Genomic DNA, 27,928 nt, shown 5'->3' on the forward strand with positions numbered 1-27,928 from the left:
GAGAAATGCCAAATGAAACCTTATGTTAAAAAAAAAAAGCAACTATTTATTCTAACAAAACGAACAATTATGGCTATAGACTGAAAGTCCCAGATTTCCCAGATGAGTTGCTGGTGTTCAAAAGTGCTAGTACAGTTACCATCTCACAATAAGAACTATATAAACATGCTTAGAGCACCCTATTCATTTATTCCAAGAAGCATGTTTTTAAAAACATTTAACAGCTCTGAAAGTGGGAGGCTTCTCACATCTCATGGCATTTTACGATCACAGTCCACCAGCAGGCAGTTGTGATACCATTTGCATAACTTGTGGATGCCCGGATGTCAGAAGCACAGTGTGCGCATCCACAGCAGGGAATAAAATCCCAGAGACAACAGCAGAGCACACCTCCACCCCTAGAACCCAGAGGCTGCGGGGAGGAGGCCCTCAGTAACATTTCGGGGGCAGGAATCAAAATTAGGCCAGGACTAACTAACTGAAAAGCTATCTGGATAAAGTCATAGATTTGATGTGCACAATAATTGAAGGAAACAACAACAAAAAATTTCACTCACGTCTAGTGTGCTTCCCACCCAAGTAAAACAAATGTTTATCTAGTAACATCTCTGGCATTGTGTGAGCTGGTGCACTGGGCAAAAATTTAGACCAAAGCAAACTGGCAGCTACGTCCCCAAGCATGGTGTCGGGAGACGTGAACGCTGCTGGCAGGGAGGGCAGAGCCTCCCCGCCCCGATGGCATCACGCCTGACCCAACTGCACGTGTCTACAGTATCCGCCTCGCTCTCAGGCATGTCATCCCAGAATTAAAGAGTAGCTAAAAGGAAACCTGATGTGCTTCTGTTTCAAAAAATATTTACGTACACTTCTGGGTCTGACTCAAACATGTATTTTCTCTGGCACTGATTTTTCGCCTCCCTTCTTTATACATTATTAATTTATTGTCTTTTTTGTTACAGGCCATTTCAAATTCTTCATGGGAAGAGGCGGGTTGTGAATAAATGAAAGTTTCTAGTGCTTGAACCAGCTCTTCACTCATTCACTATTTCATTCAACAACTATTGAGTGTGCTTATTAGCAAGAGGGGGTGTTGTGTGTAAGGGGTGCACACGCACAATTGCACTCTGTAATTCCTGCAGCTGAGAACGAACAAATCATTAAATTAGGCACTGCTTACATTTTCCAAAGATACTTCTATCAAGATTTTTATAAAGAACAGAAATGTTTGGTGTACATAATAGATAAATTGCTATGCACCAATTCGGCACTAATTACAAAATGAACTCACACATGCCTAAATCCAAATCAACTGTAACTCTGGAAAAATTAAAAAATGCATCTTTGTTTGAGGATGTTTGTACCCTATAATCTGGAAGAGGGTTGGACAGTTAACCATGTTAACTAGTCATGTTACCATGTTATATCTAGTCATCATGTTATATCTAGTCATGTCCTTAGGCTTTTTCTTGGCTGTGACACTTTCTCAGAGTTCCCTTGTTTTTCCTGACCTTAGAGAATAGAGTGTTTATGTACAGAGTCTTTTGTCTTTAGTCTTAGAGATGCCATTCACTTCCATAGTCGCTTTGGTCAGCACCTTTCTGCCCCACTCTGTCCAATAAGGTTGTGTCACGTATTTGTCACAGTCTGCGTTCTATCCTGGGATCCCTTGACCTCCTAAATGATTTTTAGAATTTGCATATAGTCTGGATTCACTCTGTGTGTGTAAAGTTCAATGGGTTTTGTCAGATAACCACAATTAGAGCATCACACAGAACAGTTTCACCACCCTAAAAATCCCCTGTGCTTCAAGTATTCAACTGGTCCCTCCTTTCCCTCAAACCCCTGATCTTTTTACTGACTCCATAGTTTTGCCTTTTCCAAAATGTCTGTGGGAATCATACAGTTAGTAGAGTTTTTAGACTGGCTTCTTTCACTTAGCAATATGCATTTAACATTCATCTGTGTCTTTCTGTGGCCTGTCCACTTTTTCTTACTGCTGAATAATATTCCATTATATATGGATGTACCAGTTTGTTTATACATTCACCTATTAAAGGATATCATCTTGGCTGCTTCCAGTTTCGGCAACTATGAATAAAGCTGCTATAAATATTCATGTGCAAGTTTTTGTGTGGACATAAATTTTCAACTCATTTGGGTATATACCAAGAAGCATGACTGCGGAATCATATGGTAAGACTATGTTTAGCTTTATAAGAGACTACCAAACTGTCTTCCAATTTTGCATTCCCACCAGCAATGAATGAGAGTTCCTATTGCTCTACAACATGGCCAGCAAATGCTATTGTCAGTTTTTTGGATTTTAGCCATTCTAATAGGTGTGTAGTGTTATCTCACTATTATTTAATTTGCAATTCCCCAATGACAAATGTGTTAAGCATCTTTTCATATACTTATTGGCCATCTGCATATTTTCTTGGGCAAGGTGTCTACTCAGATCTTTTTTTGTTCATATTTTAATTGGATTATTTGTTTTCTTACTGTTGAATAAAGACATTTTAATGAATTATTTTTTTGTTCAGATTTACATAATTTACTAGAGAACAGATTATAAATCAATCTCATCATTTCATCTAGGTCAGCAAAAACAGAACCGATAACTAACTACTTGAGTTTTTGGTTTTATTTTTCTAAAAAGCAGCACATAAAATGAAATCAGTCCCAAATGTCACAATCTCTTATGGAGAAATAATTAAAGAAATTAAGGTACATTCATGAAAACAGTGCACTACAGAGCTTTTAACACGTTCATTATAAATTCTGAGCACATTTTGGCTTTATTAAAGACTGAGAGTTGTATTGTTTAAAATACAAGCCACATAAATGGCATAGCCTGTCCACTATCAGAGTTTTGGCAAACATCTATGCTCCATTTCCATACCTCAGTAGAGCTTAATGATGCAGATTCCAAGTCGGTTAACTGAGCATTTTTCTCAAGTGGTATTGGGCATTTTATCTGGAGATATGGCTAACTACAATTCAAAGGAAATTAACTTCTCTATTTTCTGTAGGAATTATAACTGTATTCAATGAGTCAAGGTGATGGATGCATTCAAACACTGGTTTTTAAAAAACATCTATTGAAGATGTTTCTGACTTTCTCTTTGTGTGAATTTGTTTTTTGAGGAAAAAAAAATCTTTGGCAAGTGTATGTATTAACTGTTACTCTATAGTGTTTGACACAACCAGAAAGAAAGGTGCTTCTATTGTTCTCATTTTTTAAATGACCCTCCCCCACTTCCAGATCCACCAAAACCAATTATTTAAGATCTTATATGAGACAGCTTTCCCTGAATGATACCAGAAATTCAGGCCATTCATTAGGTTGAAGATCATCTTTCCTTCTGAAAAAAATCCATAGGGAAAAAATTCAACTGAAGCCTAAAACTAAAAACAATTTAACTTGTATTTTTAAAATATAGGGATATGTGAAATGTTACATTAGTATGCTTTTTAAATAAGAGTAGGTTACCTATAAGCACTCATCATATAGTAAGTTAGTCTTTCTATTTCAATTATGATTGCCAATTCATGGTAGGAAATTTAAAAAGCAAGAAACAGAGGTAATCCACAGCAGTACATATCCAAATGAATCACAAATCTTTTGCAGTTGTTTCTAAAAACAAAACAAAACATATACACACACACACACCAAACAAACAACCAAAAAAACCCCCCCAAAACTTAAAAAATATATGTCTACAGCCCTAGGGGATTAAAAATAGAAGTATAATCAACAGATTTGTTATTAAGAGGTTTGACTGCATTTCAAGTTTGGAAATGTAATTACATTTTTAAGTATTTTATACTATATCTCACTACATACATAGTAGTGTCTTTTATTTAAAATGAACTATATTGGGTTTTTAAAAAAATATACAATGACATATAGAAGAAAATAGGCCAATGATCCCAATGCCTAGAATAATCTGTTGACACACAGAAATAAATAAATGAAATATATACATATGATTTGATGATTCAAAAGCTCATTTAGGGGCTTCCCTGGTGGCGCAGTGGTTGAGAGTCCGCCTGCCGATGAAGGGGACACGGGTTTGTGCCCCGGTCCGGGAGGATCCCACATGCCGCAGAGCGGCTGGACCCGTGAGCCATGGCCGCTGGGCCGGCGCGTCTGGAGCCTGTGCTCCGCAATGGGAGAGGCCACAACAGTGAGAGGCCCGCGTACCGCAAAAAAAAAAAAAAAAAAAAAAATCTCATTTAGGCAGAGAGTGAGAAGTGAAACCCATCTAACCCTACCCTCCCAATCCAGGCAACATGTGTTACCTTCTGCTTCAGATATACCTATTATTGAAATCCCCTCCTCCCTTCCACTGGAGCAAAGTCAATCATACATACAACTTTCGACATATTTTTTACAGAGAAAATAATTTATTTTATGGGGAAACATTTCTGTTCTACAGCATTTTTGGATACTGCTGCTAAGATCATGAATTTTTAATACAGAAGAATATGTTGCTATCTCCTGTTCTTGTTGGGTCTAATGAAAGTAAGGCTCCTTTCCCAAATGAGAACAAAACATATTCATTCCTCATTCTGTAGTGTCCTTGACAACTAGGTTAAATAGTTGGTATTATTAAAAAAAAAAAAAATCTCTGGTGTCCCCAACTTTTTAATTTACAAAGAAGGTCAAGAGCTGAGGTTCAGGCAAAAATAATTCAGTTCAATCATATGACAAATTCATGATCCGCAGAAATGTTTACTGCTGTTTTGAACACCACACTTTGGGATGATTTGTTTCACAGCAATAGACAAATTAAGGTAATCCATTCAGTTTTTCCTAAAGGTTGCAAATATTACTAAGTTTTCTCAAATGTAAAAGCATTCTTCCCTTGCTTCTTCCATCTTTCTCCAAGTTCTGCCAAACTTCTCTAGAGAGTCCATACCAATCATGCCACTAAAACTGCTTTCTCAAAGGTCAATCAATATTCTCATAATTGCTACATCAATGGTCTCTGCTTCTTTCTCATCCCTTTGATGTCCATGCATCTTTTGACAATTGGAAATCTTTACACCCTTGAATCCCACAATACTGAATTCCCCTAAATTCTGACCCAGGCTCTCTGGATTAATTTTCTGACTTTCTTCATGTGCTATTTTTTTTTTTTGCAGTATGCGGGCCTCTCACCGTTGTGGCCTCTCCCGTTGCGGAGCACAGGCTCAGCGGCCATGGCTCACGGGCCCAGCTGCTCCGTGGCACGTGGGATCTTCCTGGACCGGGGCACGAACCCGTGTCCCCTTCATCGGCAGGCGGACTCTCAACCACTGCGCCACCAGGGAAGCCCCATGTGCTATATTTTTATTCAGATCCCTTAAACACAGGTATTTCTCCAAGACTCTGGCTTCTGTCCCCATCCTTTCCCACAATAGGTATGGTAGTAACAACAGCTGCAACCAGCACAATTAAAATTTATCAAGTACTAATGTGCTAGACCTTATGCCAACCTCTTTACATACCCTGTATATCATCCCATACTTGCCTAGCCTCTTAACTCCTTGGTGCCTAAATATACTCTGCAATTCTGGCTTATCTACCACTTTAGTCAAGCTTCCTTACCTTTTCCGGTAGTAAACTGCATTCCAAGTACCTTATTCTCTTGTTTATCACGATCTCTCCAGTGTTTAGAACAGTGCTTGACACACAGTAATGTCTATGAAGCACATGGTAGTATATCTGCTGCATAAAAGGTTGGAAAACCCACACATATCCCACCTCTTTTTGACATAGGGTGGACTGCCATATAAAACAGACTATTGGCTTAGAGCTTACAACTGTTATAATTATAATTAGGAATTCAACCTGCTTGTCCTATTTCTGAAGCACATGTATGTCATTCCATGTGTATTATAAAGTACCAGCATATCAAAAGTTGTGCAAGACCTCTATGTAGAAAACTGTAAAATACTGAGTGAAGTTTTAAAAGTTCTTAAGAAATGGAGGAATATCTCATGGTATATCACGAAAAGTCAATACTGTGAAGATGTCAGTTCTCTCCAAATTGATCTGCAGATTCAGTGCAATTGCAATCAAAATTCCAGCAAGATTTCTTGTGAAAATTAAAACCAATTCAATAATTTATATGGTAATGCAAAGAGCGAGAGAGACAAGATTCATATCTGCAGGCAAATATGACTTGGCCTCCCGTCTCCCCTCCCTGTTCTAGCAGTGGTCCCTGGACCGCAGCCTTTCCGACAGTGAATCTCTTAAGCAGCCTAGGCTCTGCCATTTTTGCTTAGACCCTCTAAGAATCGCCTACATTAAGATACGGCCAATGTCATTCCCTTAGCTTTTTTCAAAGGCAGCTGTAATGAAAAGCTGTAGGAAGTCTGCCTGTTTTGCTGCAAAATTTTTGTAGAGTGTCTATTACACCATTAAGTGTTCCCAAATAAAAACTCACATGAGAAATTCTATTCAAGGAAAAAAATGTCTTATGGATGAACCGATATGCATCTTCTTTCTAACAGCATGGTAACTTACATTTCCATTTTACATTGGGAAAAAGAGCTAAAAGTGGAGTTCAATTATAGTAACTCTATTGACTTCTACTTTTTGCAAGTTTGCACTTAGTGATGGTCTTTAGTTTTGAACTTATCTATTTTTATTTTACTAATCATATTGTCTTACCTTTTGCTTTAACTTTCCTAGAAAAAAAACCCAATATAAATAAATCTAATTCATATCAAACTCATTATTATGCAATTTCTTCTAATACATCTTATCTATAAGTTGGGGACTAATTGTTAAATTATCCCTTTACCTTTGGAGATACAAACTCAGTCAGAAAACCAAAACCCAGCACTTCTTTGAGCTATAACATGGCTCTCCAGTAGCAACTGCTTAGAACAGATTTCTCTACATTTGCTAAATAATTTGTGATTTTACAAACTGCTAAATAGATTTTTTAAAGGGGTCTCAGGGAATAAGATTGGGTCTTGTATATGGCTTACTAGGACATTTTTCAGGATATGAATTTATGGTTTCAAATACAAAAATGCTTTTGGAAATTTCAAATGTAACTTGAAGTGGGGTGGGGTGGATCCAAACTACTTATATGCAACCCACACATGCACATACACATACATGGCTAAAATCTCAGCTGTTAACATGTCAGAGTCCATATTACCTTGGCCGTCTGTCTCTGCATGCTAGACAGCACATAACAATGTCTGGATTCCGTTATAGCTTCTATATTATTTATAACTCATAACATTTTTATATTTCACATTTGAAAAAAAAAAACTTTGCACTAACCTAAAGAAACTTAAACTGACAGGGATTTCAAGTACTGCAAAAGAAGGGAAGGACTAGTTTTTAGTAAGCAAATAAATTCTGGAGAAAAAAAGGAAGGGAAGGGGAGAGGAGAGGTGGGGAGGGGAGGGGAGGGAGGGGATGAAAAGAAAAGAAAAGAAAAGAAAAGAAAAAAATGCTTTCAAATAAAAGGTAGCATCTATCTACCAGTGCAGATTGATGTGATTAACAATTCCTGGCTTCCAGCTTCAGAGTTAACACCACTTGGCAGGCAACTTTTAAACCTGCTTTTATTCTCCCTTCAGCAGCCACTCTAAAACTTTCTGTCACTCTCCTTAAGCTACCTACTCAATCCTTCCTGGGCTCCCTAGTAAACATTTGTTGCCCTAGAGCTCACATCTTAACTGTAAGTTACGTCCATGCTTATTTCTTCCTTCAAGTCTTCAGAAGATGAGATGCCTGACCCCCATTTTATATCCTTGACCTGTTTTCTTCCCAAGTTCCCTGGGACCTTGTTCTAACAATGTTTCTTCTCTTTCCTGCATCTTCAATCTCTTCTCTCCTGGCTCCTACTTTACCGGCTAAAAAACACAGTTTAGCCATTCCCATTCTTTTTTTTTTTTTTTTTTTTTTGCGGTACACGGGCCTCTCACTGTTGTGGCCTCTCCTGTTGTGGAGCACAGGCTCCGGACGCGCAGGCTCAGTGGCCATGGCTCACGGGCCCAGCCGCTCTGCGGCATGTGGGATCTTCCCGGACCGGGGCACGAACCCGTGTCCCCTGCATCGGCAGGCGGACTCTCAACCACTGCGCCACCAGGAAAGACCTAGCCATCCCCATTCTTTAACGCATCTTGTCAATGAATTTCTCTTTTCTTTCTCAGCCCAAAGACTAGTTCACACTGGCTGCGTGCACTCCCCCTGCCCCCCTTCACTCCTCCGCTGACTGTCACCCCACTTGCACCCTCTCCCTCAGTGAAGGTCGCTGATGTCTTCCTAACAGACAAAGTCAAAGGCTGCTTCTTGGCCGTCACCTCAGAGGACTGACGTGCGTGCAGCACTTGGTACAGTTAATGGTCTGGTTTTCCTAACCTCACTCCTCCGCTTCTCTCCTGCTGACGATCTCCTCCAGGTCTCCTCTGCCCCCCACCCAGACAGGAGGTTTCCTTTCAGGTTCTATCTTCAATCCTCCTTCACTTACACTCTCCATCCTTAAGTGATGTAATTCAGTCTTTATTTAATGACTCCAGTTATTGTGCAATAACAATATTGGTGTTTTCATTAAACCTATACATTCTGATCTACATCTCTTGGCTGGTATTTTTCCCCGCTCTGTGGGGTCCTATAACTAATTTGTGCTCTCTCGGCAAAAGGAATATCCTATCCATGTTTCAAACTCAAAATGTCCAAACCTCTTTGTTCCCAGCTAAACCTGTTTCTCTCCTAAATTTCTCATCTCAAATATAATCCAAATGCTGGAGAATGGCCTTTCCCCACCCCTTTGCTCTCCCCTATCCCAGCTCATCGAACCCTAAGATTCTGCCACCTTAACATCCACTGCACCAATCCCCTCTCCCTTTCTCCTGCCAGAGTTTGAAATCCTGGCCTCCCTTTCAAACATTAAGGCATCCAGGCCCGGTCTCCACCTCCTCCAATGTGTCCTCCACACCGTGGCACGTTTATCTTTCTAATACACAAATGTGTCCTGCTCTGCACTCCTACTTAAACCCTCACAAATGGCCCACCAGTGCTACAGGGACCTGCCCTCCTCCCCTCCTGAGCTCCCTCCCCGCAAGTTCCTCACCCCCAATACTCTAGCAGCCCTGGAATAACTGCTCCTTGAAGAGATCTACAGGCCTTTAGTCTTGCTGGTCACTCTGTTTTGACTGCGACCCATCCCTGCTCTTCTGCCTAGCAAATTCTGAATCATCGTTCAACACCCAGCACAGACATCATGTCCTCTGAGGAGCCACCCACGCTCTCAGGTCCCTGGCAGCAGGGATCACTTCCTCCGCTGTGCCATCTCCCACTCTGCACACTTCTCTCCCTGTCCTCAGTACTCGCCCCAGAAGGATCCCTCGCCCCTCTCTGGAGATTCAGGCCACCTGGTCTGGAATGTGTAAATGTTTGTTTAATTATTTGACAGAAATTACCTTTTTAGACCCTGTTCCCCTCTACTGGTCAGACTCAGAGCTGTCTGAGGCTCATCAGAAGCTAGCACGGGGGTTGGAACAATATAAAAAACACAAGAGTTCTTCAGGTTGGAGATGAAGAATTCTGAAGATACTTAAATCTGGGTTTACATCCTGGCTCCGCTACTTACCAGGCTCTGTGAACTTCAAAGAACCGCTCTCAACATGTTTTCCTGTTTCTGAAATGGGGATTAATAATACTTTTCCCACAGACAGTTGTGAGGATTACATGAGATAATAGGCACTCAACAACTGTTAACATGAAGTACATGAAATAACTGGTGAATTTATGAGCATACTGATCACATAACATTTCGAAAGTTATAAATACTTAAGGTGAAAACTAAACATGTGAGCACAGATTAACTTTTCAAAACCTACTTATCAACACATTTACATAAAAGTAATAGTTTAACAGATGCTTTATATTTTTATCAAAACTAAAGGAATTCTTTCTCTTTTGATTTTGGTTGATGGCTACTCCATATTTAAAGTTCTTCTAATCCCTGTAATGGAAGGAAGCATAAAATCACTAATTTCATCTACTTTTTCAAACTCAGCATGACTGAGATTCAATGACTTCCTCTATCTTACTACTCAGTAACTCTGGTGCTTCAAAATGAAATTAAAAAGAAGTGACTGAAAGACAGACTGAGCTAACAGGCATTAGCTAATAAGGGGAAAAACCACATAAATTAGATATGGAAAAGTCATGTGAAGTTAAGACAGCCATTATTCAATACCATCAGGTTAAAACTGAACATACAAAAATCAAGAGCCAGCAAAATATCAATATTAAAACAGGATCATGAATGATTTTCTTTTTTCTTTTTTCCTTGTTCATTTTAAAAAACATTTTCTACAATAAGCATGTATCACTTTTTACAATAAAATTATTTTAAAAATCTTTTGGAAAATGCTCAAAATAAACTGTTAGTGAAAAGGTAGAATTATAACGCTGTATATTCCAGATGGTACCCATTACGAAAGAAAATGTGTATACATGGAGAGAGGGGTAACACATATGGGGAAAAAAACCAGAAGGCAATATATAAATAATGTTCTTGGTTTCTCTGTTGGTGAAATTACCAGTAGTTTTTATGGTCTTTATAGTTTTCTGTATTTTCTAATTTCTTTACGATGATCTAGCATTACTTCAAAAAATAACAGTTTTTTGGACTCATATACCATAGAATTCAATTATTTAAATTGTACAATTGTTTTTAGATAGCCACAAAATTGGGGAACTATCACCATAATCAGTTTTAGAACATTTTCATCACCCCAAAAGAAAACCTGTACCGTGAGTAGTCACTCATTACCTTCTCTCCCCAGCTCCTGGAAGCCTCTAAGCTATTTTCTGTCTCCACAGATTTGCCTATGCTGGATATTTCATATAAATGGAATCATATAATATGTGGTCCTTTGTGAATGACTTCTTTTATTTAGCATAATGTTTTCAAGGCTCACTCATGTTATGGCATGTATTAGTGCTTCATTTCTTTTTGTCACCAAGCAGTAGTCCATTGTATGGATAGAGTGCATTTTATTTATCCATTTATGAGCTGTCATGAGTTGTTTCCATTTTGAGGCTATTCTGAATAACGCTAGGAGCAATGTTCACGTACATGTTTTGTATACACATATGTATTCAAATCTCCTGGATATACAACAAGGAGTGGAACTACCCGGTCATTTGGTAACTCCATGTTTAGCTTTTTGACAAACTATCAAACTGCTTTTCAAAGCAGCTGCATCATTTTATATTCCCACCAACAATGGAGGAGAGCTGTAATTTTTCCACACCATTGCCAACACATGTTATTGCCCATCTTTTTGATTAGAGCTATCCTAGTGGGTCTGAAGTGACAGCTCATTATGGGTTTGATTTGCATTTCTGTGATGGCTAATGATGTTGAGCATCTTTGCAGGTACTTACTCTTCTTTGGCGAAGTGTTCATTCAGATCTTTTGCCCATTTTTAAATTGGGGTATTTATCTTTTTATGATTGAGCGGCGGGAGTTTAAAAAAATTTATTCTAGATACAAGTCTCTTATCAGATATATGATTTGAAAAATGTTTTGTGTTAACATACAAAGAGGAAAAAGAACTCCATCTCTTCCAAAAATTCAGTCAGCAAACACTGTGGTCATGGGGTAAAACATGGTCATGACAATTATAAAACACCTTAATACATTAGCAGCATTTTATAATTTTCAACCTAATCCTCACATGGATGGTAATAACAGGCCTATATCTGAAGCTGAGAATCAAAGGCCAGCAGAGGTAAAGTGACTTATTCAAAGTCTCTCCTTTGTTATTTTTCTATCACTATTTTTCTATGTGTCATCTTTCTTATTTGTTTTAAATTAAGGTTCTCTCCCTGTGTGGCTTTCAAATTTGTGAGCAAGCTGTCTCAATCCTTTTTAGAGCAAGGCAGGTACGTTTACACAGGAATTCCTCAAAGTCTCAGAGCTAAGCAGGATTAATAATACCCAAGTCTTCGGGTACCTCGTTCAGGCTGTGAGATTATACCTACACACTGATAGTGTGACAGATCTCATAGAAGGAACTGTGCAGCCTGGCAGAGATTTGTGAAGGCTGACATGACAAAGGTGGAAGGTGAGTGTCCCAATGAACCCAGTTTGGTGGTGTTCTATTAGTTTCTTAGGACTATTACCACAACATTGGCAGCTTAAAACAATAGAAGTTTATTCTCTCACAGTTCTGGAGACCAGAAATCAGGCTGAAATTAGCTTAACTGCATCAAAATCAAGGTGTTGGCAGGGCCACGATCCCTCAGGGAGGCTCTAGAGGAGAATCAGTTCCTTGCTTCTTCCAGGTGCGGGTGACTGCTGGCATTCCTTGGCTTGTGGCCCCAACATTCCATCTTTGCCTCTGGGGTCACACTGACTTCTCTTATGCCTGAAATCTCCCCTTGCCCACCTCCCCTTATAAGGACACTCGTGATTATATTTAGTCCCAGCTCCCACGATCCAGGATAATGTCCCCATCTCAAGGTACAAAATCTTTGCCATGTAAGGTGACCTTCCAGGTTCCAGGGACTAGGACATGATCAGTACACATCCAGGGACCATTACTTAGCCAGGGGAGGGGGGTTTTACAAGACCCAGGAACAAAGTCCCAAAGTTGTGAAGGAACAACTTCCACTATCTTCCTTTCTTTATACTCACAGTCCAGTTGTTTTACAAAAACTGCTCCTACAGCTATGGTCTTTCTATTCCAGCCCTAACATGATCCCCCAGTACTGCTGAAAGTCACCATCTTAAGTTACCTGACCAAGTAGCTTCAATTACTCTTGAGAACAATTTCATACAGAGGAAAACACTATCGAAGATTCAAATCTGTTGTACAAAAAACAGGAGGAAAAAAAGAGAAACTTAACAATATATTGTTGTCTCTTAAAATTATTTACAAATATATGATAGAAATCTAACATTAAACGAGGAATTACATATTTAATATTAAATCACTTCTCAGCTATGCCAGAATAATTGAAATGTGCAATGCAGTCGTAAATGGTACACATGCAGTACAAGATTTAAAATGTACTGGCAAGGGCTTCCCTGGTGGCGCAGTGGTTGAGAGTCCGCCTGCCGATGCAGGGGACACGGGTTCGTACCCCGGTCCGGGAAGATCCCACATGCCGCAGAGCGGCTGGGCCCGTGAGCCATGGCCGCTGAGCCTGCGCGTCCGGAGCCTGTGCTCCACAACGGGAGAGGCCACAACAGTGAGAGGCCCACGTACCGCAAAAAAAAAAAAAAAAAAAAAAAGTACTGGCAATTTCTTTCCTCTCATACTAGATAGTGAGCATATGCGTATTTTTACCCCTATCCTTTGTAGGCCTATAATATCTTTACAGTATTTTTAAGATAATTTTTAAGTATTAAAAAAGAAAAAGGGTACAACGTAATCTTCTTCCATAAGCCCTAAAAAGCATCCAATGTGGGCCTCCCTGGTGGCGCAGTGGTTGAGAGTCCGCCTGCCGATGCAGGGGATACGGGTTCGTGCCCCGGTCTGGGAGGATCCCATATGCCGCGGAGCGGCTGGGCCCGTGAGCCATGGCTGCTGAGCCTGTGCGTCCGGAGCCTGTGCTCCGCAACGGGAGAGGCCACAACAAGTGAGAGGCCCGCGTACAGCAAAAAAAAAAAAAAAAAAAAGCATCCAATGTGCTAAGCTTCAGGTTGATGTCTAGAATGACATCAGTAACTGTCTCAAATGCCATTGCTAAAATCTACAAACCGGTCAACTCCTTGGTTATGGAAAAAACTCTTGCTTCCTTATTAACTCTTTAGGGAAGTAGAGGAAAAAAGGTAGTGAAAATGAGAACGTCTCTGACCAACCAGGAAACAGACATGCTGGTTAAGTTTCCCGATCTTCACATCCTTTGCCCTACAATTTCTATTTTTTGACACAGAAAGATTTTTGCGCTATTTACTAAGATTAAATTATCCGTCTCCCAGATGGATTTTGCTGGCTAGATGTTAACTGCCACAGTTCTCCCTTTCTTGCCATAAGCAACTTGGCCTCAAAGGAAAGATATGCTTCTGAAATACTTATTAAGTTGCTTTTAGTAGAGAAAAATCATACTTTCTCATTGACTTAAACTGCAATTTCAGAGATTTATTCTTAAGAAAAAAGTATAGCTCCAAGAAAAATTTATTTTTATATCCAAAGCATACTTTCTGACAGACAGGAGAAAAATTTCTATCATAGTTCATCAGAACCATTAAAAAAAACCCTCAGAGATGTGTGCTAGACAGCAGACAAGCTATCTACCAGACATGAAGAAGGCTAGAGAAGGTCCCTACCCTTAATTCTGAACCCCTTCCGTTGGAAATCATCCATGCTAAATGATGGCTTTGGGCAGGGGAAATTCCATCTGTATTAAATAAGTCACAGATCCTCTATTCTCGACTTGTGATTTTTCTATCTTTACGAAGTAGGTTTTAAACTTATACGTGAAAAATGTCAGAAATAAAAATCTCAGAATATTTGCAGGATTTAAGTAAGACATGTATTTTTCATTAAAGGTTCTCTAAATTGCATATTCAATGTCTAGTCCTTTACAGTGGAGTAAAAATGGCTACTAAACCACCAAAATACAATTCTATGCTAGGCTTAATAAGAAACTTGGTCTATGTCCACCCTCAGAAACCAAACAAGACCGACATTCAATGGGCAGATCATCCTGGGGTAAAGCAACCAAGCCTACCTCAGGCTCCCAAGTAGCTCGGGGTAGGAGTCCTTGCCCCCAGATCCAGTACCCTTTGGACCCGCCCTTCTCAGAATACAATCGTATTTGAGAACTTGTATACTTGTTAGGTTAAAGCAAGAAAAAACACAGTTTAAATTAATTTCAAATTTAACAGAGGTGCCAGAATAAGAGCCTCAACTGCTAACCACATCAAACTATCAATTTTTCAAAGCAAAATCAAAACAAAGAGCCCCTAAAGTAAGTGGGTGGGCCAGCGGAGCAGCCAACAGGTGTTTTACCTCCACGTGAGTCTGATGTGTTTCACTGAAGAGGCAGAAGGCTAGAGACTCAAGTCAACTACAGGCCATTCTGTAACTCCCCTGGCAGCTCAGGATAATGGGAAAGAACTAGCACCTCGTCAGGAGGGAAGAGAAAAAGTTTAAAATTCAGTTCAGGGCCAATGGGCTAAAGAGCTGCTGAGGAGAAGTCGTTCTGAGGTTATTACAGTACATTGTAGTTCAAACCGTTTTAAGGCTTAAAAGCCCTAAGACAAATGTGTGGCAGATTTGGCTAGGAGAGCATGCCCATAGCCAGTCAATCCAACGTAACAAAGACATTCTAGAAACTGTAGAGCCTGAGACGGTTTGTTTGCATTCAAACATTAAGCTTAACATGGGTGGGAGGAAGATATTTTTTTTGGAAATGATGTAAGGCTGTTGTTCTTGTTTTTGTTTTTCGCCGGGCCATGCAGCACGCGGGATCTTAGTTCCCCCACCAGGGATCCAACCCATGCCCCCTGCATTGGGAGCACGGGGTCCCAACCACTGGACCACCAGGGAAGTCCTGTAAGGCTATTGTTGCTGTTGCTGTTATTATTTTTAACGTTTATTCTGACCTGTAGTTCTTACTTTTTATTGCTCAAACTGATGACACCTGTGGAGTGGTTACACAAAACTGAAAATGTTTAGAGTAAGTTAGGCAAGACCGATCCCATGCGTGTGGCTAACTGAAAGTCCCTTTCTTCTGCGCTAGGTGCGAGCAAAGATCTGGATGAGTGCATCCTGGGAACTCCCTGGCGGCCCAGTGGTTAGGACTCTGCGCTTCCACTGCAGGGGGCCTGGGTTTGATCCCTGGTCGGGGAACTACGTTCCCGATCCCCGCAAGCCGCATGATGGCCAAAAAAAAAAGGCTTATGGATGAGCGAATCCAAGATTAGCAGGGAGAAAGAGCAAAACGAACCTAAGACACAAATACTGAAATGTGATTCCTGGACTAAATGTCTGAGCTATAAATGCAAGCAAGTACTTGGTAAAAGGTTGCTAAGAAGGATCTAGATGAGCAAAAATAACCAGGAAGCCACTAAGTCAGGAAGTGCAATCAAAGGAGGCTGACAACCTGAAATGGAGCAGGTAATCTGGGCACCATCAACAAAACATCGAGGAAACAACAGACTGAGGGTAAACTCACATGAATTTGCTGAGGGTTTAGTGACCATCTATTAATAGCCTATTTAAAGAGTTATGTCACGTTAGGTTAAGTAAGGGGATTACATATACGTATATTTTGACGCACATATCTTACATCATTCATGCCCCTGAGCTCTCCTTAAAAGTTTAATATCAACTTAGTTAACTGACCTTTAATTAGCCAAAAAGCCAGTGTTACAGGAAATGTACTAGAGAGAAGCTAGTGTACAATGGCTATGGCCCCAAAGACAAAGCATTTGAGGTATTCTTCCAGTGCCGACCCACGCACCCATTCAGTCTCTGATAGCTGAACAACTTTGCTCTCTGTAAGGACTATGTTGGGCCAGATTTAACCAAATTTTCAATGGATGGGCTGCAGAGTTCCAGGCTTCTTGGCTACAAGTAATTATAAAATTCTATCAAGGTCAACAGAGAATTATTTACAGTTAAAAAAAAAGTCCCTATCTATTCTTATTATTGGCTCATATGGCGATTACATAACAGAGTCTGATAATTTTAATGTGTTTCTTAAACAATAGTAGTGTGAAAAGGTCTTTGTTTTTTAAAAAAACAGCAAGTTTCACAAAAGTAAAGAATCAAAAAGAACCGAAAATATAAGCTCTTAAATAGGTTATTCATTGATATGGATTGAAAAATATGAGATGGAAAAAAGGTTAAGTGTCAATTGTGTACCAGGTACAGTTGGGTTTCCACTAATTTAAGAGTTCACACTTCAATAAGTGTGATTTTATTTATCTAACATTGTTTATATACTAATAGAAACAAATTTGAGGTATTTTTTTAGCTAAAATATTTATCACTTTGTCTACCAGGTCAAACACAGCTGGAACATAAAAGGTATCTAGCAATTATTCTATTTATAGAAGTTGGCTAAGCAACTGAGACCCTTTTAACATTTTATCATGTATGGATTCAGGTTTTTAAAATATATTATTATAAAGAGATTCCAAGTACATTATTATTTATAAATCAGTATACTTCTATGAATCTGATATTTCAGACAGCTGATAGGTAATATTTTGAAAAAACTTTAATACAGAAAATATGTAATTGTTTGGAGAGGAAATTAAGGAGACAGATATTTATTCGACACCTACTTTTTGACTAACATCATCCTTGGGTTATTTTTATAAAATTCAATTCCTATAAATCTAAAATAAAAGTACTGACATTCTGTTTACTATTGAAAACACAGAAAATAGAGAAATGCAGATACTTGCCTACAGTTACAAGTGGCAAAAGCTAGATTAGAACCCAGGCCCAACAGATTATAAATACGTTATTTCCCATTACAAATCATATTTTAAAAATTAATTTGTTTCTCCATGGGACTAATCTAGGAGTAACTTTAAGAGTATGAATTAGAACTTGTGAGAATTATCAAAATCTTTACTTGGTCATATTGTGCCCCAAATCCTCCACAGGGTATTCACTGCCTACACTTCTAGCATTTGGGACTTTTAAGAATGTAATTTTAGCTTATATCACCATTTTTATCACCAAATTTAATCATACCCTATAAATCCCATTTACATCGTAATTCTAAGACGGTTCTTCTAAATACAAAATGAGAAAAGAACTGAGGTAATTTTCTGGAAGATATATGCAAACCCATAATTCTTCCTTCACTTTTCCATATATTTCAATATAAGATATACATATTCAGGGCTTCCCTGGTGGCGCAGTGGTTGAGAGTCCGCCTGACGATGCAGGGGACACGGGTTCGTGCCCCGGTCTGGGAAGATCTCACATGCCACGGAGCGGCTGGGCCCGTGAGCCATGGCCGCTGAGCCTGCGCATCCGGAGCCTGTGCTCCGCAATGGGAGAGGCCATAACAGTGAGAGGCCTGCATACCGCAAAAAAAAAGAAAGAAAGAAATACATATTCAGAATTACTAAAATGTTTGCTAAATGTTTAATACCATGTACTGGTTTTTCTTTTCAAAAGTAAACCATATTCCAGAGGAAAAAGTTCTGAACAAGATGTTAAAGGCCAAGAAGTTCTGCTATAAACAAGCCCTTCTGTCCCACTATTACCCAAACTTACGTGACCACTGTCCCCATTTTCAAGTAACACCACTTAGGATCTCTAAGCACTACCGAACTCCATAAAAGCTATGGAAATAAATGCTCCTTAATTGGCAGATGTTAAGTTAAATGAGTAACTGAACTTAATGATTTGGAAATGAACAAAATATACAGGTATACACTTAATCTTCAGAAACCTGGCAAAGAAATCCTTGTCATCAGTAATTTTTCTTTTCACAGTCCCCTCTTTTCATTTTCCCAGTATTTCTTAATATTTTTCTTAAATAGATCTTCTACTTATTATCCATTTCTCTTCTACTGAAGATCTAAGATTAGAGGTAAATGGGACTAAATACGTAAGAGAAAACAGTGTAAAGTATCATTTTGCCATGCAAATTTCATGATTATTTTGTGAGTAAATATGGGGGAAAAAGTTAAAATCTGTAATCTTCTACTTATATAATACACATGGAATGTGTATTTCTGAAGACCACAGAGAACTTACACATTTGAAATTTTTTGATTAAAAAAGAAAACAGCTGATAGGATTCTGTAAAAGCAATACTTGCTTCTTTCCCCACAGCAGCTATCTGTGAATGACTTACAGCCCTCATGAATCGTTGCAACAGTCCAAGAAATCATCTTATTACTTTAGAAACCTTAAATGAACCTCCTATTACCATGGTAAAATATTATATTAAAAATAAGTGGAAATAAACAGGGTATAGCTGCCACCCAAGGGCACACAAGTGCGTCAGTATTTAGAAGTGGGGATAGAGTTTTTGAGTATTGTCACCCAGTGCTCATCTCTAATTGCTAACCCTGCCTTTTCCATGAATATACAAGCTTAAGTATACACCCACCTCCTTCACATGTGCCAATCCTGGAAAATGGCATAGTGGGGGCAGCTCTCAAAATAAAGGTATTTTAGGAAAGCATCACATAATTGCCTGGTGTTTGAAGGCACCGGGCTTTTAGTATTCTTTTCCTATTCCTCCCACTCCCTCATCATTTCTCTAGAGCTCTTTAATGCACTGTCTATACTTCAAATTCCCTACCTGACATTTCCGTTTACTCACAAACATGATTTTCCCCCAAGGAAATAAATATGGTAATTTTATGCTTTTTCTTCAAATCTTCAAAAAATACAACGATTTATCTCGAGCAGAGTATGCAATTTTAATTTCTAGGAGAATACCCTGAAGATCTGCTTGCCAAGTTTATCTATTATAAATATATAATAAAACCATTTTCATTATGAAATAATAATTTACAGATTTTATATGTTGCTTGATATTATGAGAAGATAACATGACAAAAAATTGCAAAAAAAGATTTCCCCCCTTTAACTTCATGGAAAAACATGAACATGTTGGATAACAAAAAATAATCACAAAACATTTAAGTAAGATTATCTGCCTAGCAATCACCATACTATGAGCTCAAGGGAAGTGAGAAGAGTCCCAAATGGCAAAACTATTATTGTACTCCCAACACTTCTGTAGCTAATTCAATAGCTAAAAACAGAACAAATTCCAAATATGAATCCTGAATAACTGTAACATATTTCACAAAGTGTTGTCAATCTCATTTTATTTTAGAGTATTTTAAATGACCAATTATATTATAAAGCCAATTTATTTTTGAACCACCTATGTAACATACATGGACATATTATCACAACGGAGCCTCTCATTCTCTTTAAAGAATTTTTGCTCTTATGCTATTACTTTACTAGATACGGTTTAAAAATTCTTGCTCTTAGGCTAAATTCTTGCTCTTAGGCCACTACTTTATTAGATACAGTTTAAAAATGTGAAAGCAGAAATTACAATTTAATTAAAATACAAGAACAAAAATGTTAAACTGTTCACATAGACAAATCCTGAACTCCCTCAGCACGCAATTCTGCCAGTGTTATTTAGCACCAGTGAGCAAACGAAATTTGTGGAGAATACGGAGGAATATCATCATAGCAATTTACAAACTTGTCACCTGAGAAATATATTGAAAATGTTTCAAAAGATTGAGATTTGGACAGCAGAAACAATTCTCTCCCAGGCTCAGCTAAGTTACTTGCTACATAAAGCTTCAGCTTAGTACAAAACAAGCAGCAGATATAAGTAAAGACAGAGCCTTGCTAGGAATTACAGAATAGAATAAAACAGCTAATTAACTCACCAAATAGCCTTTGGCTAAAAGCTGCATTCTTCTCTTTGTTTCAAGCCTCTGGCTTCCAAAGACAAATTACATGCTCCCTGACAGAATGATGACAAAAGGGCACACCGTGATCTCTTTTCTGCTATTTCCACTAGAAGAAAACTGAACCACACTGCAGCCTCCAAGAACAAGTACTTCATATGAGCATGCTCGGTATCTAATTTAAATGACTTGGTATTTCATGTCGGCATGTGATGGCCTACTTCCAAACTCCGAGAGCTGCAAATTCAGTCGAAGATCATTTACTGCAATAAACTAAACGGAACCACCCAATGATAACTGATTTGTTTTTAATTTCATGATTTTTGTGGTTCATTTAACGTGATGTGACTGGAAATGATTATTTCTATACCGTATTCAAACAAGTCCTTAGGTTTCATTAATTATATTTCATTAACTATGTCCACATAAGCATCCAAAATGCTAGAATAGAATGAACTGGAAATTTCAAGATATCCAGGATGTGATCCTCAAAAATAAATCTGACCACTGATACATTAAGCAAACTATAAGCCTTTCATATTTCACTTTTTAACCTCTTCTTCTGTCCTCTTGCCTACTCACTAAATAAAACCATCTACAGACTATCTAGTAGTATTTTAATTTCTCCTTTGGAAATATTAGTAAATACCAGTAAACTAGAATGTTCAGTGTGTTTATTAAAAATGTCTGCTCTCTTCAAACTATAGCAAATAGGATCTTTCTCACCTATAGATTATACATTATATAACAGATTACATGCTTATATAAAACAGACCTCACCCAAATGTTGATAAAGCTTTAAATAGGACTTAATTTTTTTTTGTTTGCATTTTCAAGAACAATTTTTACCAAAATGCCACACACACACAAATCAACCAAATAGTTTGTGTATGCATGTTTCTGTCACCAAATAGCTAATTTGCCTGGTGTGTTGAGTAACTTGCTGCAAAGACCATACAGTTTTATATGATGGAAATATGGTCAAGAAGCTTATCCTCTGCTCACTATGACCAGTTCAGTCTTCCAGAAACAGAAACCTAGCACAGCAGATACAGCCAGCCCCACCAAACCAACCAGACAATTCTCAAATGTCCACTTCCCATTTTCACCTTGGGCAGACAAGCAAAAATAGGAAGTGTCCATGCACTCAACACACACCCAGCCTGGGACAGCAAACCACTGACAGAGTGGGGCTGCCCTTTAAATGGGCCCATGTGCTAATTTATGATTTTCCTTTCTTCACAACCCTTCTTGGTTATTTCTTCCACTTCCCTATTGTAAACTACGTACACCCCGCCCTGCTACAAATGTCTCATTTTGTGAACTCTCTCCTTCCTCCCCCCACCCCCAAATTAACATGGAAGGCCTGGGAAAGTAAGAAGGCATAGGAAATGGACAAACTCCATGGTAGCAGCCGGGATAAGGTCCCTCATAAATGGTGGGGCAAGATCCTTAAAGGTTCAGAGAGGTTGTAAAAAATAAAATGTTAAAGCTTTAAAACAAACAAACACAGAGAACCATTTATGGAACCACATCTAATTCCAACACCCTTCTAGAAAATAAAAGTGTTAAGTTCAAGGAAACGTACCAACACACTAGTTTCTTTAGCATTCTACCAAAGCAACTCGTTCTACCAAAGAAGAATTCGTAAGTGCACCTACAAGGTCTACGGGTGCTGCGTGCTACATAAACATTCTATCTTTAACGAAAAAGCACAGGAAGTGAAGGAACACAGAATAAAAGCAAATTATCAAAAACTGTCAATATGCATATGTTTCGTGTACTGCTAAGTCTAGTAAGTTTTGTGTACTGTACATGTCAGGGTGAGGATTCTGTAGAAAGAGTAAGTTACCTCAAGTACTCAAGGAAAGCTCTATGATTCCTGAATGAGAAAGGAAAAGTGCTTCACTGAAAACTAGCAAACAAACAAAAAAATCTATATATGACACATGGTGCAAGGCAATGCGGGTGGAGTGGAAGTAAAAAACGAGAAGGACTACCTGTCTCCAGCAGAGCTTACAGACGATGAGGCAAGTGGACAAATAACTAAGGTAATATCACCACGGCAGAAGAGAGGTTCTTCCGTGCTCTGGAGAGTTTGGAGGGGAGACAGAAAGCATGCTATGAGGGGAATTTAGAAAAGGTTTTGCGAGGGGGTGAACTTTTTGAAATGCCTAGATGAAGAGTGAGGATCTGGCCCAGAAAGGAGAGGGAAGGAAGAGGAAACGGCCAGGTCAGGGACTGGGAGGGAGGACAGCAGAGGACCCGGGAACTGGTATGGGGACCAGAAAGTGTCAACACTGGGACGAGGGAAAAGAGGACAAAGAAGCTAATTATTCTGGGACGGTACTTGGAAGCAGACGGCAAGAAGCATTTTATACCCTGAATAATGGGAGAGTTCGGGTCATGTGCTAGAAAGCAGAATGGAAGAGTCAACTGTGGAAAGACAGGCAGATACAAAAACGGGGGAAAGAGGCATTTATTTATTCCAGCACATGGCATAATGAATCCCTTGTCCAAAGCACTTTTTTGAATTCTTCCGTATCACTTAATAGCTCTTCACACTGAATTTCCTCTCTCCTAAAAATCTGACCTCAGCATTCTGATTCAAATTTGAGGTCATCTTGTAATTACATGTATCCTTTGATTTTACCTAGAGGGCCTGTTTTTTTTTCTCTTCTTTTAAATCTTTCTCTCTCGTCACTCATTCTTTAATTTACTTGCTTTCGCTTTCTCTACCTACAAAACCTGATAAAAAGTTTCCCAAGTGCTACCCTGATAAGAATGGATGAATCTGTAAAAATTCAACAGAAGATATAACCTATGTCTATGAAGAGTGAGCAACCTCTGAAGACCTGTACACAGTTCTAGTGCATTTCACTGCATGTACACACGCGAGGCTGGATGGATCTGTGTAATAAACATACCTGGCATTCATTCCTCACCACAGGAAGCGGAGGGGAGGAGGGAGAATGGAAATGAACATACGAGCCTTATATTGCAATTTGTTGTTTTGTTTTTTACCAGAGGGTCACAGCAGAATCATTTGGGTAGCAAAAACACACTCCAGCACACGCGTTCAGGGTCCAGAAATCTTTCAGTCTGCCCACTCGTTGTGGGGGCCACACATTATGAAGAAGCTCCCTACGTGATTTTGAGGTTCCTCTGGTTAAGAGCCGCTGTTTGAGGTACCCATGAGTTTACAGAGCAAGGTGGACACATAAATAATTGAGGGCTTCCCTGGTGGTGCAGTGGTTGAGAGTCCGCCTGCCGATGCAGGGGACACAGGTTCGTGCCCCGGTCCGGGAAGATCCCACATGCCACGGAGCAGCTGGGCCCATGAGCCATGGCCGCTGAGCCTGCACGTCTGGAGCCTGTGCTCCGCAACGGGAGAGGCCACAACAGTGAGAGGCCCACGTACCGCAAAAAAAAAAAAATAATAATAATAATTGAAAGACAATGATAGAGACAGGGAAGGGAGGATGTTAAAGATACAATAATTTTGCATGATTTACAGATCAGTTAAATTTGAGCAGGATTGGCAGGAAGAATGAAGATGTTCTGGTACAAAAAGGCAGACGGATACCTCAGAGGACCTTTCAGAGCAAACAAAGGACCAACACGGGCAAGGCAGAAAGCCAGGGCAGATGCGTATGGGTGGGGAAAGGCGGGAAGCGTGTGTATGGCATGGGGGCAGCAAAGCAGAAAGAGGCCAGCAAGGCACATGGACAGTTTATGAAAGACTTTATAAGTAATTCTAGAATGCACTAAACACAGGAATGAACACATTTATCACTGCTAGCTCTTCAGAGACACAATTTTTTTTGGCTGCGCCTTGCAGCTTCCAGGACCTTAGTTCCCCAACCAGGGATTGAACCTGGGCCCTCGGCACTGAAAGTGCAGAGTCCTAACCACTGGATCGCCAGGGAATTCCCACGAAATAATTTTAAATAGTGCACTGACATGGTCCTATTTATGTTTTTAAATATATTGCTGATGGCAACTTGTCCGCAGAAAATGGATGAGGGAAGGGAGATTAATGGCTGGGGACTGATCGTTGATATGAGAATTAGAGGGAGAGTCAAAAGTAGTACAGTAAGAGGAAGACTGGAGAGGAAATAATAAATTTGAGAGATTTTAAGGACAGAATCAATAGGATACTGGATGGAGGGGTCAAACAGATGGAAAACTAGAGTACAACTACAAGGATTCTGGTTGGGGCAAGTGGGTGCAGTGAGGCGACTAATTAAGCCAGAGAAGACAGATGCAAAAGACGGGTGGAAGGGTTGCATCTCAGGGAGAGTGAGCTCAGCAAAAGGAGAGAGGACAGGAAGGAGAGTTAGCTCAGTTTGAAACAGGTGGAGTTTAGCATCCTGACAGCTCCCTGGTGATATCTACTATTGGCTGAAGGAAATATACATCTGGGGTTCACCACTACAGACCCCAGGAACACTGTTTTAATGGCACTGTGGGGTTGAAAATCAGCTTAGGAAAGGCTCAGGTGGGACTGAGTCCTCAAGAGACTTAATAACAAGTATATTTACTGAGGGCTTACTTTTTGTCAGACACTGTGCTACTAACTTTACAAGGGTTGCATCATTTGCCCCTGCAACAACGTTACGTGATAACTTTATTTAAAATCTCAAATAGAGGTGAGAAGATGAAGGCAAAGAGCTTTTTAACTGTCTTTCCCAAGTTCACACAGCTGGCAAATGGTACAGCTATGCTATGATTCCCTAGTTGGTGTGTTCACCAGGAACTTGCTATACTAACTCAACTGTTAGGATGCTTAAAAAAAAAAAAAAAAGCAATAAATAACACTTACAGAATGTTAAAAACATATGGGTTCATTTAATATTAGCAACATCCCTATGCAATAGATCTGATTATTATTCTACCTATTTTACAGATCTGGAGACTGAGGCTCAAGAGGCTTACCCAGTGTCACTGATAATCAGTACAGGAATTTGGATCCAAAATTTTGGACCCCAAAACCCATGGTCTGAATGAGATCTAAAGGGCAGTAAGCTTATGAAGGAGGAAGAATTATCAAAAAAAAAAAAAAAGATTTTCAATAGCAGAGACAATGTGGAAAAGAGGCAGGGTAAGAGATGAGAGTAACTGTGAAGAGAAGAACTGATAGTTAAGGGAGAAGTAATGAACATGAGGCAAGGAGGACTAAACCGGTTTCTATTTAGTTTTATTGAAGTTAAACTTACATTCATGAAACTCATACCTGGTAAGTGCACGATTCAGTGACTTTTAGTAAATTTATAGGTCGTGCAACCATTACCGCATCCACTTCAAGAACATTTCCATCACCTCTAGAAGTTCCCTTAGGCCCCGTTTGCAGTCAATCTCCACTTCCACCCCCAGCCCCAAGCAACAGGCTCTTGAAGAGGAGAAATAAGCCACAAGTTAGAAGCAGCCACAGCCACCACTGTCACCACTTTCTTCTTTGGGACAAACGGATGACATTCCTCAGTACAACACAGTAACAATCAGTCATTAGTACTGACGCTATACATCTTGTTGGTAAAAGAGTCCTATTCATATTTTACTGCTTTCCAATTCAAAGATCTTCAGAGCATATCAACGAGAAAAAAAGTAGAAGCCCTGTGACTTTTTAAAATATTGCAATCTTAATAACTAATACAACTGGGATTTTTTTCCAAATATATAGCAATAAAGTGAGCCCAGGCAATGTACAATATAAATAAATAAATAAATAAATAACAGGAAGAGTCTCTGCAAAATCCAGGGCATATATTTGCAAAAGTCTTTGGTAAAGGAATACCTTCTGCACAATAATTTGTTACTGTCTGACAAAAGGAGAATTGTAAATTTTAAAACATATTTTCATAAAGTAAACTTAAATATCCCAATGACTTTTATTGCAGTGACAAACCCTTAGCATCTACTTAGCATGTGACAAGATAATGAATAGAAGTAATTATACATTATTTGGGAATTCAAGCTGTCTCTTGTTATAGACAATGCTTAAGACTATAAGAAAGTCTCTCGTGCTTTACGAGAAAAACAAAAGCGAATGTAAAATTTTGCTTCTAAATAAAGACATAAGAGAAAAATATTTTTAAAGATATTGTATTGTGTAAGTGAAAAGAAAAAATGAGGGTGGGGCAGAACCATTTTCTGCTTTCTACTGAGAGACAGAACGTATTTCTTAGTGTCTCTTCCCCAAAACCAGAATAGTCCATTTCTTTCCATTCTAAGGATTCTTAGTCAATTGGTTAAAATATTATCGTAAGTATCACAGAAATTTATAACCTAAAAAAAGCAATTTGTTCCCTTTGTTCATTCATTCATTCTACAAATATTTATTTATTTACTTATTGGCCACGCTGCATATGGGATTTTAGTTCCCCAACCAGGGATCGAACCCGCACCCCCTACAGTGGAAACACAGAGTCTTACCCTCTGGACTGCCAGGGAAGTCCCCACAAATATTTATTTTTACTTAAATGTTTTATTTGATAAATTTGACATGTAACATTTTGTAAATTTAAGGTGTACATGTTACTTTGATACATTTATATATTGTACTATGATTGCTACGGAAGCAATATTTATCACATTACATCATTATAGTGCAATATTATTGTCTATATTCATTACACTCACAAATAGTGATTGAGCATCAACTCTGTGCCAGACACGGTTCTACATACTAGGGACAGAGCAGCAAACAGGTCTGTGCTCTCACGGAGCTTACTCTCCCTTGGGGAAGAAACTCGATAAACAAAGAATGTACCATATTCCCTCAGGATCCACAGGGGATTGGTTCCAGGATCCCCCCAAGGAAGGACACCAAAATCTGCAGAGGCTCAAGCACCTTGTATAAAATGGTGCAGTATTTGCATATAACCTAGCCCGTATACTTTAAATCATTATCTAGATTAGTTATAATACTTAACAGAATGTAAATGCTACATAAATAGTTGCTGGTGCGAGTCAAATTCCAGTGTTGTGTTTTGGAACTTTCTGGAATGTTTTTTCTAAGTATCTTTGATCTGTAGTTGGTTGAATCTGAGGATGCAGAACTGTGGATATGGAGGGCTGACTACAAGACAGTGGGAGAGGGTTAGGCTAAGATAAGTGACTGACTGAAGGCTGGATGGCCAAGAAAAGTCCTGAGGAGGTAACACTTAAGCACTGGCTTGAACAACGGCAGAGAAGGCGGAAAAGAAACCCAGACAGAGTGGACAGTGTAAAGGCTCCAAGGCCACCATATCTAAAGAGAAGAAAGAAGGCCCAGGGACTAGAGTGTGGTGGGCGAGAGGAAGAGCTGAGAGATGAGGTGTGAGAGGTCGCAGGTCCACTGGTGTTGGATTTATGAGCCAGAGAAGGAGCTCTGGATTTTATTCTAAGTGCTATGAAAAGCCACTCAAAGGCTGTGATGTGATGCGATTTGTACATCTGTACATTTTAAAAAGAGGCCTTTGGCTACAGCATGGAGAATGGATTGTAAAGGGTCAAGAAGAGAAGCGAAAACAGTA

General features: G+C 39.2%; 1 protein-coding gene across 7 annotated transcripts in view; it reads right to left on the reverse strand.

Annotated features, from left to right (window-relative positions):
* PLEKHA5 (pleckstrin homology domain containing A5) overlaps positions 1-27,928 on the reverse strand; it is a 236,646-nt gene that overhangs the window by 122,195 nt on the left and 86,523 nt on the right. Inside the window, exon 2 of one of the 7 annotated variants that reach the window (XM_082636508.1) lies at positions 12,773-12,842. The exons of 5 other annotated variants lie outside the window; for them this stretch is intronic. Coding sequence is in view for 1 of the 2 variants with exons in the window: in XM_082636512.1 (XP_082492638.1) it covers positions 12,809-12,842 (34 nt within the window). In the remaining variant the exon portion in view is untranslated. Of the gene's footprint in view, positions 1-12,771; positions 12,843-27,928 lie in introns of those variants that run through there. One more of the 7 variants, XM_082636512.1, reaches the window with a different exon arrangement.

The sequence above is a fragment of the Mesoplodon mirus genome, assembly GCF_964341445.2.
Source record: "Mesoplodon mirus genome assembly, chromosome: 11".
NCBI lineage: Eukaryota > Metazoa > Chordata > Mammalia > Artiodactyla > Ziphiidae > Mesoplodon > Mesoplodon mirus.